The sequence below is a fragment of the Saccopteryx leptura genome, chromosome 5, assembly GCF_036850995.1.
Source record: "Saccopteryx leptura isolate mSacLep1 chromosome 5, mSacLep1_pri_phased_curated, whole genome shotgun sequence".
Classification (NCBI taxonomy): domain Eukaryota; kingdom Metazoa; phylum Chordata; class Mammalia; order Chiroptera; family Emballonuridae; genus Saccopteryx; species Saccopteryx leptura.
The window spans coordinates 17,859,734-17,877,052 of NC_089507.1; the positions used below are offsets into that span (position 1 = coordinate 17,859,734).

The following is a 17,319-nucleotide window of genomic DNA, read 5'->3' on the forward strand; positions in this document are numbered from 1 at the left end:
GAATAATCTCCCTTTTAACTCAGTGTCCTGTTTTACATGTTTTAGAATAATTGTTTAAAATTTTTGTCCTCTTAGTGACAGGTTTCTTTGAAACTGCTTAACTCCTTACAAACCTGAACTATATACTATAGCTTTTTCTTTATGCATTGGACCTTACTTGGGCTATTGCATCCATAAATATTACGATTGACATTCTTTAAAAGGAAAATAAAAGGCAGATGCACTGCTGAATTTAAATATACCAAGCTATGTGTTAGAGCTGTGTGTTAGAAATGAGCCAGACATGGTTGATGAAGATTGGGCTGCTACTGTGTCTGTGTAATTTCTACCATCAAAAAATGAAGACTGCAAAACCTCTTCGTTAAATCAAAGATGTCTGTGTAGATTCTTGGTCCTTTTCAACTCAGAAAAAATGCACGTTGTAGAAAATGATCAATTGTGTAAGTCCTAAAGTCATGATACTTTCATAGTTCCCACTACAGCCGTAACATACTCCCCTTGTTCAGGGAAAATGCAAGGGTGATTGTCAACTTTAGGATGTATGTGTGTGCACGTTCATGTGTGTCCGTGTACTTAGAGGTATGCAGCAGCCACGATGCGGCTCCCATAGCAGATGTTTTTAGATTTCCTGAATTTTTGTATTTATGGCCTTAGACAATTTTCTCACCTTTTAGTAATCAAAGAAAAATTTATCCTTTAGGCAGTTTAGTCAGTAGCTGAGGTTATTAGGAAGACAAGGAAGGTTTTTTTTCAGGGTTTCTGTTGACCCCCTCACTTAAGCAAACCAAATCTCTGCTATATCATAGAAAGATTTAGGATCAGCCAGACCAGGCAGTGGCGCAGTGGATAGAGTATCCGACTGGGACGCGGAGGGGAGGACCCAGGTTCGAAACCCCGAGGTTGCCGGTTTGAGCACGGGCTCACCAGCTTGAGCTTGGGTTGCTGGCTTGAGTGTGGGATCCTAGACATGACCCCATGGCCTTTGGCCCGAGCCCAAAGGTCGCTGGCTTGAGCAAGGCATCACTCGCTCTGCTGTAGCCCCCTGGTCAAGGCACATATGAAAAGCAATCAGTGAACAACTAAGGTGCCACAGTGAAGAATTGATGCTTCTCATCTCCCCCTTCCTGTCTGTTCCTCTCTGTCCAACTCTGTCACAAAAAAGAAAAAAAAATTTAGGATCATTTAGTGCATTTTATAATTCTATCATAAAAATTTATTCTCTGGGTACCCTCTTCACACAGAATTGCATTCTATCTCAATGCAGAGTATATAGAAAATCATGAACATACTCGAGTTACATTTTAAACTAAATTTACCATTTTGTGTCCTTGGGTAAGGTAGTTTGTAAGCTGATATCCTCCTCTGTGTGTGGAGGGTAATGGCCCCTACAATAGCACCTACCTTATAAGATTGGTGTCTGTATGGAGTGAGAGAACGCATGCACGGTATGTAGCCTAATGATGGCCCTCCAGGAGCTGCTATTGCAGTGTGTTTGATGCGGATGGGGACCATGTTTCTGTCTGTCTTTTTTTTTTAAGGTGAGAGGAGGTAAGATAGGCATACTCCTGCATGTGCCCTGACTGAGATCTACCTGGCAACGCCATCTAGGGCGGATGCTGGAGTACCAAGCTATCCTCAGTGCCTGAGGCTGACGCACTCCAATGGAGCTATGTTCAAACCAGTCCAACCCTGGCTGCGGGAAGGGAAGGGGGAGAGGAAGTGGGGGGAGAAGCAGGTGGTCGCTTCTCTTCTGTGCCCTGATGGGGCATCTATATGCTGCCGGGCTGATGCTCTATCAACTGAGCCACGGGCCAGGGCCAGTGTGCTTTCCATTTATAGAAAAATTGCAAGAATATTGCAAAGAAGGTCACCCAGATAACAGTGTTAATGTTTGTACATTTGCTTTATCCAAACTCTGTATCTACACACATACACTAAGCCACACACACACTTGCCCATCGTGCTCTAAATACTAAAGCTAGTGTTTCTAAAAATAAGGGCATTTTTTAATAACCTCTGTACAGTTATCAAAACCAAAGAATTAAAATTGATATAATTCTGCTTTCTAATCTGCTGGGGTTTTTTTCAGGTTTTATCAGTTGTCTAAGTGTTCTTTATAACAGAAGTAAATTCTGGGTAGTATGTTGTATTCAGTTATCATGGTCTTCAGTCTCTTTTAATCTGCACCATTTCCTCAGATTTTTTTTGCTTTTCATCACTTTGATGTTTTTAAAAGTATAGTTGAGTTATTTTGTTGATTGTTCCGCAGTTTAGGTTTATATTTCCTCGTGTTTGAATCCAAGCTCTGCATTTTTGGAAGGGGAATAGCATAGAAGTGATACGTTGCTTGGAGGCATTTGATGTCAGTTTGTCCCAATCGGTCTCTTGATACAAGAAATTGGAGTAGTTTGCTTCTTGTCTCATTGCTCTCTCTTACTGAAGCCATCTGTCAGTTTTAAGATGCATATTTTCATATAAGATCTTTATGTGTAATATTTATGAATGTCATTGTTCTCACAACTCAGCTGTACCATCTGGATAACAAAGCTTGTGGCTAGTGCGGATTCCTCGTGGGAAAGTCTCTGCCCGGGTCTGGATTTTTGGATAGGTACCCCTAATCTGGTAATAATACTGGAGAGACCCAAAAAGCCAGCTACTGGGAAGAGCTGCACGTGATGGTCTCAGTCACCCTGCCATTTATGTCTTTCTACTCTTCCTGCTTCTCTCTCTCTGTGTTTTAAATGTTTATCTTGTTAGAGAGAGAGAAAGGAATACAGATCTGTTCCTTTATGTACCCTGACTGGGAATCGAACCTGCAGCGCTAACCAACCAACCTGTTCAACCAGGACCACTCTTCCTGCTTCTAGACACAAAATGCTGGTCAGTCGGTTACAAAGTTAAGTTTGTTATTTTTTTTCTAATTGAAAAAGAAAGGGTAGAATACATGAACTTTAAAAATTAAGGAAAAATTAAGGTAGAACATTTTCAAATGTTCTACCCAGTATAGGAAAAAGAAGAGGAGCATGTAATCTACCTGATGGGGCCAGTTGCAAGCACGGCATGACTTTGAAATCTACCCCATAGGATATTTGTTCTGTTTATGAAACATGTTACTCATATGTGATAGTCCAAGAGAATACATCATATCTTGATCATCTTGGTTATAGTGGCCAAGGAAAATTTTAATCAGTATTACTATTTAATGTGATTTTTAGGCTAAGAGTAGGTTCAAAACTAGTACTTGAAGTACAACAAAAACTAACAAGGTCTTGCTCAAAATTGTGTGACTTCATAGACTGTTTTCTACCATGGGTAGGGAGAATGAATAAGCTTTTCAAAGTAAAGGTAAATTCCATATTTACTTAAAAATATATATTTCAGTTGGTCATTCACCTCTTTAGTCATATTCAATAGGTGCAATACAATTTTTTCTAAAAGTTTTGCTTTTATAAATCATATAGATGAACATCTTAAACATATGTTATTGTCCCATTTTTCCTAATAGTATGTAAGTTCCATTAAGGCAGTGGTCCCCAGCCCCCGGGCCGCGGACCGGTACCGGTCTGTGGGCCATTTGGTACCGGTCCGCAGAGAAAGAATAAATAACTTACATTATTTCCGTTTTATTTATATTTAAGTCTGAACGATGTTTTATTTTTAAAAAATGACCAGATTCCCTCTGTTACATTCGTCTAAGACTCACTCTTGACGCTTGTCTCAGTCACGTGATACATTTATCTGTCCCACCCTAAAGGCCGGTCCGTGAAAATATTTTCTGACATTAAACAGGACCGTGGCTTTAAAAAGGTTGGGGACCACTGCATTAGGGCATAGATTTGTATCTCTTTTGTTCACTGATGAATATCAAGTACCTATATCCATTTGTGTGCGAGGTAATGAATCTGAAGACAAGGACAGAATGTTACATGCAACCCTTTCTAATAGGCCTCTTGTATTTTTATTTTATTTTTAAAAATTTATTATTTTTATTTTAATTTTTTGACAGTCAGAGAGGGGGACAGATAGGGACAGACAGACAGGAAGGGAGAGAGATAGAAGCATCAATTCTTTGTTGCAGCTTCTTAGTTCAGTGATTGCTTTCTCATATGTGCCTTGACTGGGGGGGCTCCAGCAGAGTGAGTGACCCTTTGTTCATCCACCAACCTTGGGCTCAAGCCAGCAACTTGTCTGATCCCATGCTCAAGCCAGCAATCCTGTGCTCAAGCTGGTAAGCCCGTGCTCAAGCTAGCGACCTTGGGGTTTCAAACCTGGGTCCTCTGCATCCCAGTCCAATGCCCTATTCACTGCGCCACCATCTGGTCAGGCTGGCCTCTTGTATTTTTTGTGATCAGATGACTAAACAGCTTCCTAGTACCATTTGTTTTGTTTTTCATTTTCTATGTTTTCACAGAATATAGTAATAATATGTATCACCTAATTGTTTCGTTCTATTGGTGGAATGATCAGGTATTGCTTGCTCCTTGAGGGTATAAATCAGGTTTCCTAAATTTTCCCCAAATAAGTCCTGTTTGAGTTTACTACCTTAAATCATGGTTAAAAAAAACTCAGGTTTTTTTTTAACTGTATACAATTTATATACTGTTTACAGCATATAAACTTACAGTAAAGTTTAGTTTAATTATAAGTTTGGGTTGTTCATGCTTTCTTTTCTTTTTTTTTTTTTTAAGTGAGAGGAGGAGAGATAGACTCCCACATGCAACCTGATCAGGATCCACCTGCAAATCCCATCTGGGGCCCATGCTCCAATCAACTGTGCTATCCTCCTCGCCTGAGGCCGATGCTCAGACCGTCTGAGCTATCCCCTGTGCCCAGGCCGTTCCTCAGCCAGTCGAGCCACTAGCTGTAGAAGGGGGAGAGAAGCAGGTGGTCACTTCTCCTGTGTGCCCTGACCAGGAATCAGACCCTGGATATCTGCACGCCGGGCTGACACTCTATCCACTGGGAAAACTGGCCAGAGCTCTTTCTATTTTTTTTCTGGAAATACTGTTTCTTGCCTTAATTTATTTTAATAACACTTTTTCGTTAAACAGAAAATTTGTGAAATATAGAAAAATAGAGGAAATTACTTTTAGTTTTACAATCCAAGGGCAAAAGTTTCCCGCATGAGTTGAGGTTGCTTTTCCAACCAGCTCTAGGTATTTACAATAGAAATTCTAATGTTGTTATGGGTTTATTTATTTTTTTGGGGGGGGAGCAGTACAATGACTAAATTGTTCTATATGTTTTTTTAAATTTTAATGGGGTGACATTGATAAATCAGGATACATATGTTCAGAGAAAACATCTATCTCTACATTATTTTGACATTTGATTATGCTGCATTCCCATCACCCAAAGTCCAATTTGTTCTATATTTAAAAAAATTTTTCTTGTCTCCCTCTACCCCTTTTTTGACTTGGTTTTCTCATGTGAAACACCTGTTAACAAGAAAAGGTGTTAAGATGGTGACATTCTGATAACTTTTATCATGTTTGTTTTCAGTATGTTTGTGGTCATATACTTCCTTAACAGATTGAGTAAATATAGAAGGAAATGTATCTGTTATGGGAGAAAACAATATTGAATCTCCATGGTGAACAAAAAGAAAGTATATTATACGTGCAATGTTTATGCAGGTTTTTAGTTTGAAATTCTAATGGGTTAGAGTATATGTCAGAACCTCAGTACTGTTTACAGGTAGGAAGTACTATGTTTAATGATTAATGAAAACTTTAAAAAAAAATTCTCACACTTTCACATATATGAAAATAGACTTAATTACATAATTAATCTTTTACACAGCTCTTCTTGATTTGAATAAAAGATCATTGTTATTTTAGAAGGGGAAAGCTAGTGAAGTTAAAGTAAAATGAATTTGCTATCTTGAAATTATACATACAACAATATATTTTTAATAATGAAAATTTTTCTGAGCCATTTTGTTTTATGAACATTACTAGGTAGTGATGGCATATAGAATTTTGTGTTTAGGCCCTGGCCGGTTGGTTCAGTGGATAGAACATCAGCCTAGCATGCAGACATCCTTGGTTTGATCCTCGGTTAGGACACACATGTGAAGCGACCATCTGCCTCTCTTCCCCTACTTCTCCTCCTTCTCTCTCTCCTCCTCTCTCGGCAGCCAGTGGCTCGATTGGTTGAAGCATTGGCGCTGGGTAGGGGCATGGCTTGGTTGGTCCAAGCCTCAGTCTTAGGTGCTAAAAATAGCTCAGTTGACTCGAGCATTGGACCTAGACTGTGGTTGCTGGGTGGATTCCAGGCTGGGTGCATGTGGGAGTTTGTCTATCTCTCCTCCTCTAGCTTTAAAAGAAGAAAATATAAATATATATATATGTGTGTGTGTGTGTGTGTGTGTGTGTGTGTGTGTGTGTATATGTATGTATGTGTGTGTGTGTGTGTGTATATATTTGTGTTTCGTATGCCAGTCCCAGCCTGAGGGAAAAGTGCAGAACAGAACAAGAAGAAATGGACATGGATATATATTCAACATTATGTAAGCTGTTGCTTGTTAGTAAAAAGAAAAAGAGAGAGAGAGGCCAGAATTATAACTTTATTCCTTTAAATATGTAGCAAGATTGATTATTACATTTAATAAAAACTACATTTTATTACTATACATAAAATTTCAGAAACTTGTTTTTACAAATGAGGTTACAACAGCCTATACTATCAAAAAGATAAATTGGATAACAATAATTCTTTGTTACAGTGAGGAATTAACTCAGTACTTCATGAAATTAAAGGTGTCTTTAGGGTACTTAAGGTTTAGTTTGTTCCTTTTCCTGTTTTCCAATGTTAAATGCCATACACCTATTGTGAAAAGAATCTTAACATAGAATAGTCTAAACTTGGTTGGTGTACCTTATTTCTCGTTCAGTTGTCAACACACATTATGTCAAGGGAGGATTTTCTTAATTCAGTGTTTTATTTTTATTGTTTAATTAAAGTTTTTCTATTACAGTTTACATGCAATATTAGTTTCAAGTATACAGTGGTTAGACAGTCATGTATACAGTGGTGAGACAGTCATGTACTTGGCAAAGTTGTCCCCTGAGAATTCCAGTACGTAACTAGCACCATGCACAGTTATTACAATAGTACTGACTATATTCCCTGTGCTGTACCTTACATCCCAATGAAATGGACACTTGTTTTTAAAATAAATTTCATTTCAAACAAAGATAAAGAATGTGTGCCTGCCTGTTTCATCATTCCCTATTGCAAGAGGAAGAGATGGAATTTAATCTTTAAATTATAATCGGTCTCTGAGTAAATGACAGCTATTTTTATTTATACTGAAGTGATTTATTTCATTTGCCCAATATAAATACTACATTATGAATTTTCTTAAGTCACTCTTGTTTAAAGATTATATTCTTTCTGCAGTAGATAGTTTTCAAAGTTTGTGTGTGATTATATAAAGATGAGTGTGGAGAACGGATCTTGATAAGTGCAGGGTGCAGAGTACCTTGGTATAACTTGACAGCCTTTAATATGTAGACCTATGGGTTTTATTAAATAACTAGAATTTAGTTCTATTGTGACCTTTAGAATTATGCATTGTGCACCTACTAAATGCTTTCATGAATTTTCTCAGAAAACCCATTTTCTTATTCTTCCTCCATTCCAATGGATAGAGTAATCATTAGTTTTAATGAGATAAATAAGCATGTGATAGAATGTGCATTAAAAAGAGGACTGAGATGCACACAACAGTTATTAGAGATGCTTTATTATATACTGAAGAAGCACTTTAATCTTATTAACGTTTACAAGATTCCTGGCCTGAGAATGATACTGAGATGGGATGGTGCATCATTTGGGCAAACGATTGAGTGTTCTGGTTCGTATTTTCCATGGGGGCAATAGTGACCCTGTACAACAGTGGTAGTCAAGCTGGTCCCTACGGCCCACTAGTGGGCGTTCCAGCTTTCATGGTGGGCAGTAGCAGAGCAACCAAAGTATAAATAAAAAGATAGATTTAACTGTAGTAAGTTGTTTTATAAAGATTTCTTCTGCCAAACTTCGACATAAAGTACTTGGTAAGTAATTATTATATGCTTTCACTTGCTCTAACTCTGCTTTATAAATTTTATAAAGTAAAGTGACTTCCCTACTTTATAAATCACCATTACTGTGGAACTGGTGGGCGGTTAGAAAATTTTACTACTAACAGAGATACAAAAGTGGGTGGTAGGTATAAAAAGGTTGGCTACGTACAAGCATGCTGTAATTGTTGACTTCATGTAATGGGCATTCCAAAGAAGACCATAGTTAACACTGAGTTATTAATCTAATTTTGAAAGCCTTTCAGAGCAGCAGGAAAGTTTACATTTGAATTCTGAGTGTAATAAACTAGTCGTGTATGTAGATCCCAAACGGTACTTGATTGTTGGAGTATTAGTAGCTAGTACAAAGGGTGGTGGCATCATTGAAGCTTTATCTCATTTGTTAACTCTCTCTCTCTCTCTCTCTCTTGCTAAAATTTTAGCATTTTAAGCCCTTAGGTATATTCTGGCCATACTCCACTTTGTTTCTCTTTATAGTCAACTCTGCTTTTAAAATATACATGCAAAGAAGTGTTCTAAAATAATAAAAAAAGATTTCCCCTATTGCACGTGCCCTGACCAGGGATCAAACCAAACCCATTACCTTGGTGTGTGAGGACAACACTTTATCCACTGATACACCTGGTCAGGGCAAAGCAGTGTTTTAAACTTCTTGGGTTTTGTAAAATACTTAATATCTAACCTGGAGAGGCAGTTTTATTTTAATCATATGTTATAATCAAATCAGTTTCAAAGGTTCAAAAAAATCTTTCCTATGAAGAAAGATTCAGGATTAGAATTTTGCCTTTGATTCCATAACTACAATTCATGGATTAGCCAGCAGCTCAGTGTTTAAAACCTGTGGTCTTTAGCAGCTTTACTTATGTTACTACTAAAACACAGATTTTTTTTTTAAATTTTAAAACTGAATATACTATTGGATAAAATCAAAGAGAATAAGTAATTCTTACAGAAATGTGGATTATTTGCTCTTTGGTTTTTTTGGTTTTTTTAGGAGGGGGTGCTACTTCAGTTCAAACCACTTTTCAATATTTCGGGGCTAATGAAAATACCAAAATATTCAAAGTTACACACACCCATTGCTTATAAATTATGAGTTCATAGGCAGTGCCATAGAGCATTAAATTGCTTAACAAAATGAAGTACATGGGATTCTAAGAATTTTATCATCAAAGTTAATAATTCTATGGAACATCACAAATATAAGGAAATCTTAAGTCAAATATTGCATTTCAGGCACTATTATTATTTGTGGGGAGGTTTTTTTTGTTTCTTTTTTGGTGTTTGTTTGTTTTAGTGTATTAGCACATTTAATTCCGTCAGCAGTTGTCAGGGTGGTGCAGTGACTGCCTTTCTTGCAGAGCTGGAGGCTGAGGTCTAGGTCCAGTGACTTGGGGGCTATACAGCAAGGACATGCCAAATCCTGGATTGGAACTCAGCCAGGCTTACCCAGGCCTCTCTCCTAACCCCATGCTGCATTCCAATTCCAGCCTAAATTGTGGTTTCTTGTTTTGTTTATGCTTTTATCTTTGACCCTCTGCCAACCAGTTGAAATGCTGCTGTTTAGGCCATTTAGCCTATTTCTTTATGAAGGGTTGTTTACCGTAAGCTAGTTAAGCACTCAACATGTAGGCTTGAATCTCAATTCTGCCTGTCGTTTGTTTACTTTGTGACATTGGTCAGGTTGCTTTCTACATATTTAAAATGGGCCAGTATGTACTGTGCAGCACTATTGTATAATGATTAAAGGGGATAATGTATAAAAAATGTACAGCTTAGTGTCCGCCACAATAAACACTTGCGAGCTCTGCACCACGTCTTGGGCTGTGAGTGTTTTTCTGGGGGCTGGATTGTATGAGACACAGGGCTTTTTGGTTAGTGGGTTTTTTGCAGGAAATCTCTGAAGTGTACCTAAAGCCCTCAGCTAACCAGTGTGCTCCGTGCTCAGACTAGCTGTGTAAGCCTCCTGGAGTGGGTGGTTTTGTTTAGGAACCGTTTTTGTCTTGTGCTGTTTCTGAGCAGGGGTGTTCACTAAAGGATTTCTCTTTACACTGGTCACTGGCTTGAAGTATGTTATAAAGGAGATTTAAAGGTTCCTAAAAAGCTTATTATGGAATATGTCATTATTTAATTTTCTTTTCTTATTTTTTTCCAGAAAATTTGGTGAGAGACCTCCACCTAAACGACTCACTAGGTAAGCGTTTGGCCGCTCTGCCTTTCGCCCAGACAGTTCCTAAGTGTTAGATCCTGTCACCTTCATAGCAGTCAGTGGTTGTAAGATAAAAAGTAAGACACCCACTTCCACAGTTTCAGTCGTAAAGTTAATGCTAAGCCTTCATTGTTAATATCTTTCAAGAAAATTATAGGCATATAGAAACATATGCCTGTCTTTTTTGTTTTGTTTTTTTGTTTGTTTGTTTTTTTATTTAAAAAATTTCTTTCTGAAGCCGGAAACGGTGAGAGACAGTCAGACAGACTCCTGCACGCGCCCGACCGGGATCCACCCAGCACGCCCACCAGGGGCAATGCTCTGCCCCTCCGGGGTGTCACTCTGCCGCAACCAGAGCCACTCTAGCGCCTGGGGCAGAGGCCAAGGAGCCATCCCCAGCGCCCGGGCCATCCCCGCTCCAATGGAGTCTCGGCTGCGGGAGGGGAAGAGAGAGACAGAGAGGAAGGGGGGGGGGGTGGAGAAGCAGATGGGCGCCTCCCCTATGTGCCCCGGCCAGAAATCGAACCCGGGTCCCCCGCATGCCAGGCCGACGCTCCACTGCTGAGCCAACCGGCCAGGGCCTGCCTGTCTTTTTTGTTTTTAAAGTCCAACACATACTTGACCATTGTGCTGTACATCTTCGACCTCGTTCTCTACATTATCTTCACACTCCTTTTATTTAACTTTCACAGAAGTGGCTGTTTGGGTCATTTCCACATGATCGCTATTATTTAAAAGCTGTTGCACTCACAGAATGATGGAGACATGCCAGAAGGAGTCAGGGAGCCAGCTTGAAGAGGCTTTTTTTTAGCCGAATCATGGGCGCTTTGATCATCAAAATAAATGATAGTAATGGGTTAAAATCCATATTGTAAAATGACAGTTTAAAAAGTCTACACTGAGTTAAAAAAATGATTCAGTAAATGGAGCAGAGGAGGTAGCTTTCCTTTACAGAAGAAATTCACCTGGTAGACGTGGAAGGAGTGATGGAACTAGGTAATCACACTTTGGCAACCACTACAACGATAATTGTTTCAGGCAAAAATTGTCAATGAATTCTTAAACTATTGGTTTAAAATGTGATGAAAAACAAAATACATACATAGCCACTAAATGTGTCCTCACAGAGTATGCGTTAATTATAAAGTGTAAATAGTAACACGTCATTGAAGAGACCTGGCAGACGCCACCGTAACCAAGTGATCTAACTTGACACCACCACTAAGGGACAAATATGACATGCATGCTGAGAAGGGACACAACATTACTTTTGTACTGTTCTTGCCAAAAATGTGTAAGATAAATAAATATAAGCATAAGGAAACAGACAAATACAAATGAGGGGCTTTCTGGAAAATAAATGGCACTTACTCTTCAAAATTTTCAAGATCATGAGAAACAAAAACTAAGGAATACCAGATTAAAGAAGACCTACAAGACATGACAGCTGAATTCAACTACATCCTGGATCAGGAAGGAAGGATTTCTTTTGATCTAAAGCTACAGTCAGCAACATTTTCTGTAATGGGCCAGATAACAAACATGTTAAGTTTTTTGAGCCACACTGAGTCTGTTGTGACTTCTCAACTCTATTCTTATATCCCCCAATTAGCCATAGAAAACATGTAAATGAATAGCACTTCTGTGCCAGCTCAACTTAATTTAGAAAAACTAGTGGCTGTCCTGATGTGGCCTGAGGACAGGAGTTTCTCAGCAATGGCTGTCCTGCCCCTCTCCCTCCCGCAAAGGGCATTAGTGGGACAGTGGCAACGTGTAAATAAAACCTGGAGATACAAATATTGTATCAGTGATAACTGCATCGTGATTGTGTAAGAGAATGTCTTTGTTTTAGGAAATAAAACACTAAAGTGTTTGGGGTAAAGTGATTTTATGTCAGCAGTATGCTCTTAAATGGAGTAAAAACATAGAGTACAAGTAGGGTAAAATGGTAACATTTGGGAATCTGGGGACTAGGAATTCTTTGTACTACTTTTGCAACTTTTCTGTAAGTGTAAAATACTTCAATTTAAAGAAAGAATCTTTTAAAAAGCATTCCATAAATATTCCAGGTGAAGTGGGCAGGGAAGATATAACTGGTCTCACAGGTCATGTAAATATATTTTCAGTTACTTATTTTGTATGTCCTAAAGAAATCCTAAGTGGAATTGCTTGATTCACAGGTATAGGCAGTTTAAAATTTTTATTTTATTACCAGCAGCAGTAGGTTGGAGGGACTCCTAACAATAAAATATATTTTTGCTGAATAAATTAGTTACTTGAATGGATACTTCTGTAGTAAAAATAGTCAATTTAATGGTAATAAATATGAGGAAAAATTCCTTTTCTTAAACATATACAATAATAGAGTTAGCTCCCGTCTACTTTATCATGATTTTCCACTTACCCTTTAAGCAAATTTCCCTGTTTGGAAAATTTTAGTAGCTTTTAGGACTTCTGCTTCTGGCCAAGATGGAGTAACAGGGACTGGAATTACTCTCCGGCCTGAAACAACTAAAAACCTGGATTAAATATTGAAACAGCGGTTTTCAAGATATTGGACGGCAGGCAAGAAAGGACAGTGATCCTTGAGAGACAGGAGACAAATGAGGTGAGCCCCATGATTGCTCCAGCATAGTGCCTGGAGAGAGTTTCCAGGACTTGATGTAGGGAGGGGAGTCCGTGGGGCCTAGTGAGCACCTTGAGCCGAGGAGATGAGCTGGGGGTCCAGGGAGGCCGAGGCGGCGAGAGTGTCCAGGGCAGAGGACCGGAGAGCTGCAGCTTCCCTCCGTCTCAGCTGAGGACTGATCGCACATGTGCGAGGACTCGACCCAAGGTTCGGGGAAAACTTCCCGAAAGAATTAGAGGAGAGACTTCCTAAAGCTCACTCAGCACTACGGATTGTGCCTGTCCCAGTAGCCAGTGTGGAAGAATCGTGCACCTGGCGGGGCATCAACTACTCGGAAGGGCTTTGCTTCAGTAGTGGTGCAAGATCGGGCCTAGGCAACGTGCTGCCCTGGTCCACCGAACAGCTTACAAGCAAGAGGGAGAGGAACAAACTCTCCGGGTAACTGTGCTGTGTGCTGTGTGCCAGAACAAAGAATACTTATGAGACAGGTGAATAAATATCCAGCACTTAAAAAGGTAAATTTATTGAGTCTTAATATTCAATTAGAAACATACTAGTCACACAAAGAAGCAGGGAAATGTGATCCATAATGAGAAAAATCAGTCAAAATCAACCCAGAAATGACACAGAAGATAGAATTAGACAAAGACATTAAAACAGTTATATTTGTCTTCTATATGTTCAAGGTGCTTAGATCAGGAGTTTACAGAATTTTTCTTTAAAGGTTCAGGTGGTGAGTGGTTTAGTTTTTGTGGCCCATCCTCAACTCCTGTAGCATAAAAGGAGCATAGATAATAAACAATCCAATGAATGTGTCTGTCTACTGGAGAACAACTTTATTTCTAAAGCAGGCAGTAGATCAGATTTGGCCTGTGAGCTTTAATTGCACGTCCCTGAGCTCGAGGAGAAATGGAATAAATTAACTAGAACATGGAAGATAAAGGAAAGATCCAAATCAAGTTTTTAGAGATGAAAACTATAGTTCTAAAAATGAAAAGTACACTTTATGGAATTAACTGCAGATGTGCACTGCTCATGAAGAGATTAGTGAATTTGAACACAGCGGTAGAAACTACCAAATGAAAAAAGTCTGAACAGAAAAGATCTTTAGTGAGCTGCGGTCTATGTTCAAGTGGACTAATGTACAGGTAATGAGTCACTGAAAGGGGAAGGGTATGACTAAAAGAATGTGTGAAGAAATAATTGGCTGCAGTTTTTCTAAATTTGATCATCTGTAATACCACAATTTCGAGACATTCATTGAGCCCTAACAAACTAATGACACAGAAAAATCAAATTTCTTAAAGACAGTGATAAAATGTTAAAAGCAACAGAGATAAAAGGTAAATTATGTACAGCGGAACAAAGATAAAGATGACAGATTATTCACCTGAAACCTTGCTCAGTAGAAAGACGATAGTAGAGCAAGAGCTTTTAAGGATCCAAGGGGGAAAAGATAGCAACCTAGGGTTCTCTACCTAGCACAGGCAAAATTAACATCTTTTTAGTCATAAAAACTGAAAAAGAATGAATCACCAACAGGCATGAGCTGCAAGAAATGTTCAACAGCTCCTTTAAGCAGAACAACCACACTAAATAGAAATCTGTTTCTGTACAAATTACTACCATCAAAAATGAGGAAGGTGACATCACTGCAGATTCTACAGATATTTAAGGATAACAAGCAAATGTTATGAATAATTTTCTCCCAGTAACTTCAACTTTTGAAGAAATGTACAAATTCCTTGAAACCAGCAAACTATTAAAGCTTATTCAGAAAGAAACTGATAACTTGAATAACCCCATAGCTAAAGAAATGACATTTGTAATTATGTATGTTTCCACAAAGAAAACTACAGACTGGTGTTTTCACTGTTGAAGTCTACCAGACATTTAAGAAATAAGTCATGCCAGTTCTATATATACCCATCCCGAAAATTGGAGAGCAGGACATACTTCGTAATTCATTCTGTGAGGACAGCATTGCCATGTTACTAAAAACAGACAAAGACAAAAAAAATTAAAACCAAACTATAGACCAATATTCCTTATGAACACAGAAGGGAAAAGTCTTCACAAATTTTCAAAATGAATCCAAAAATATGTAGAAGCAACGATATATTATGACCCAAGTGAGAATTATCTCAGAAATGGAAATAACTTAGTATGATTCAATATATTAACAGAACAAAAAATAGAAGATCATATGGTCATCTCAAGGGATTTTGTAAAAGCTTAAACGATGTTCATTCTTGATGAAAATTCTGGTCAAACTAGGAGTAGATGGGAATTTCCTTATTTTGAAAAGAGTTAGCTGTGAAAACGACATTTAACACCATGCTTCATTGTGAAGGACTGAGTGTTTTCCCACAAGGTCAGGGGCAGTGCGTGGCTCTCGCTCTCACCACTTCCTTCAGCATCGTACTTGAGGTTCTGAAGAGTGCAGTGAGGCCAGAAAAGTAAACAAGAGGCATTCAGATTGGAAAGAAGTGAAACTGTTTGCAAACATCATGATTATCTATATAAGAATCTGTGGAATATTCAGAAGAAGCTACTAGAACTAGTGAATGATTTTAGCAAGATTATAGGATATCCATGAACAACCTTACAAAATATGCAAAAAATTAATTGTATTTTTGTACTAGTCATGAAGAGTGGGGAATTGAAATTAAAAAACAATACCATTTACAATAGCATCAAAAATATGTAATTCTTGGGGGGAAAATCTGACACTGATGGGCAAAGCTATATACTGAAAAGTGTGAAACATTGCTGAAAACTTGAAGTCCTAATAAATATTCTTCAGGCAGAAGATTCAATATTGTTTAAAGGCCATTTCTTCCCCAAATCATCTATGGATTCAACATATTTCCACCTCAGAGGGCTTTTTGTAGCAATTTCTAAAGTTTATATGCAAATACCAATGACCTGGAAGAGCCAAAACCTTGAAAAAGAGTGGCAAGAACTTAGACTACCTGATTTATAAACCTAACATAAAACTAGCAATCAGTGGTGGCATGATGTAAAGACAGCCACACAGGCCACTGTGACAGAGCAGTGGTCAGAAATACTGTCGTTTTGCATTCGTAATAAACACCTTGAGATCTGAAATCATTTGTCGTGATCATAACTGTGAACTTCCAGTACGGGCAGCTAGCATGGTAACCAGTGCCCGGATGTAATAAGCTCTGTAAATCTTTTCATGGGAAGGTGGACAAGTGTTTATTTCACTTGGTGTGCTTGCAGAATGCGTGCCTTGCAAGTTGGGTGATAAGCCTGATCATTTACCTCCAGGTTCTTTTCAAATTTGCTTTCAAACTTTAGTGAAAATCCCCCATTCTTTCTCCTGGGCCCTTCTAAGAAAACAACAGTTGGTAAAGATTACTGACACTTGGTATTTGTAAGTTGGTGGAGGCTGACTTACTTAAAATTTTTTTCACTATTTGAGGTATTCCTGTATTTTTACAGGTGAGAAAACTCAGGTTTAGTAAGTGACAAGAATTAAGATTCAGACCCCTGTCTTCTTTTCCTCAAAGCTATGCTTGTAACCATGGCAAAATAACTGATATTATACTCTTGTCCTTGAGAGCCAGACTGTCTCAGTTTGAATCCAGGGTCTTCAGTATCTTCTTGAGAAAGTTACTTAACCTCTCCCTAATTTCTAAAATGTGCCCAATAGTGTGTCTTAAAGACTCTGTAGTTTGTTTGGGAAGACAAGAAAAAAAGCCATGAAATCTGGCAAACATAGCAAGTAATTGCTAAAAGATACAGTGGAGGCTGTTGATTTAAATAGATTCAGTGTGGTGAAATCTTGCTGCTGCTTTTCAAGTATATTACAGCTTTCCAGGTTTTGTGCCAGGGACTGGACATCTGTTGCCAGTTTAGTCAAGGGAATGGCCTTCTCCTAGGTTTACTTTTGTCTCTGAATTCTGTAGTTGGTCATCTGGCTTAACAGCACCTCTGACCCCTTATCATTGGTATCCCCTCCAGGCTGCACCTTTTGTCCAGGACCCAGCAGGTTCGAGGATATGTTCTCTGAGTGGGAACCGGCACCATCATTTATGGATCCCAACATTAGCTGGCCCTTTGCTACTGACATTCATTCATTTTACTTCCCATAGTCAGTTTCATCGTTTCTTAGAGGGCATTTCCAAATATACAGCTCATAAAAATTAGGGGATATTTGAAAATGAATATGAAGTGATAAAGAAAAGCATTTGGATTTTTTTTAATTATTATTAAACAAGGACATCAGAAAAGCAAAAGACAAGTCAAATAAAGTTGTTCAATTATGCAGATGAGATGGAAAACCAACTTTTATTTCATTGGTGAAAATGTACTACACAAAAGGCCAAAAGTACCTGAGTATCTGCACGTTCTCTGGTTCCCTAATTTTT

The 17,319-nt window shown here is 38.5% G+C and overlaps 1 protein-coding gene across 6 annotated transcripts in view; it reads left to right on the forward strand.

Moving 5' to 3' along the window:
* The window catches only part of RBPJ (recombination signal binding protein for immunoglobulin kappa J region), a 212,844-nt gene that overhangs the window by 167,683 nt on the left and 27,842 nt on the right, over positions 1-17,319 (forward strand). For all 6 annotated transcript variants that reach the window (XM_066384857.1, XM_066384854.1, XM_066384853.1 and 3 more), the window contains one exon: positions 10,243-10,281. In XM_066384857.1, coding sequence (XP_066240954.1) covers positions 10,243-10,281 — 39 coding nt within the window. The remainder of the gene's footprint in view (positions 1-10,242; positions 10,282-17,319) is intronic.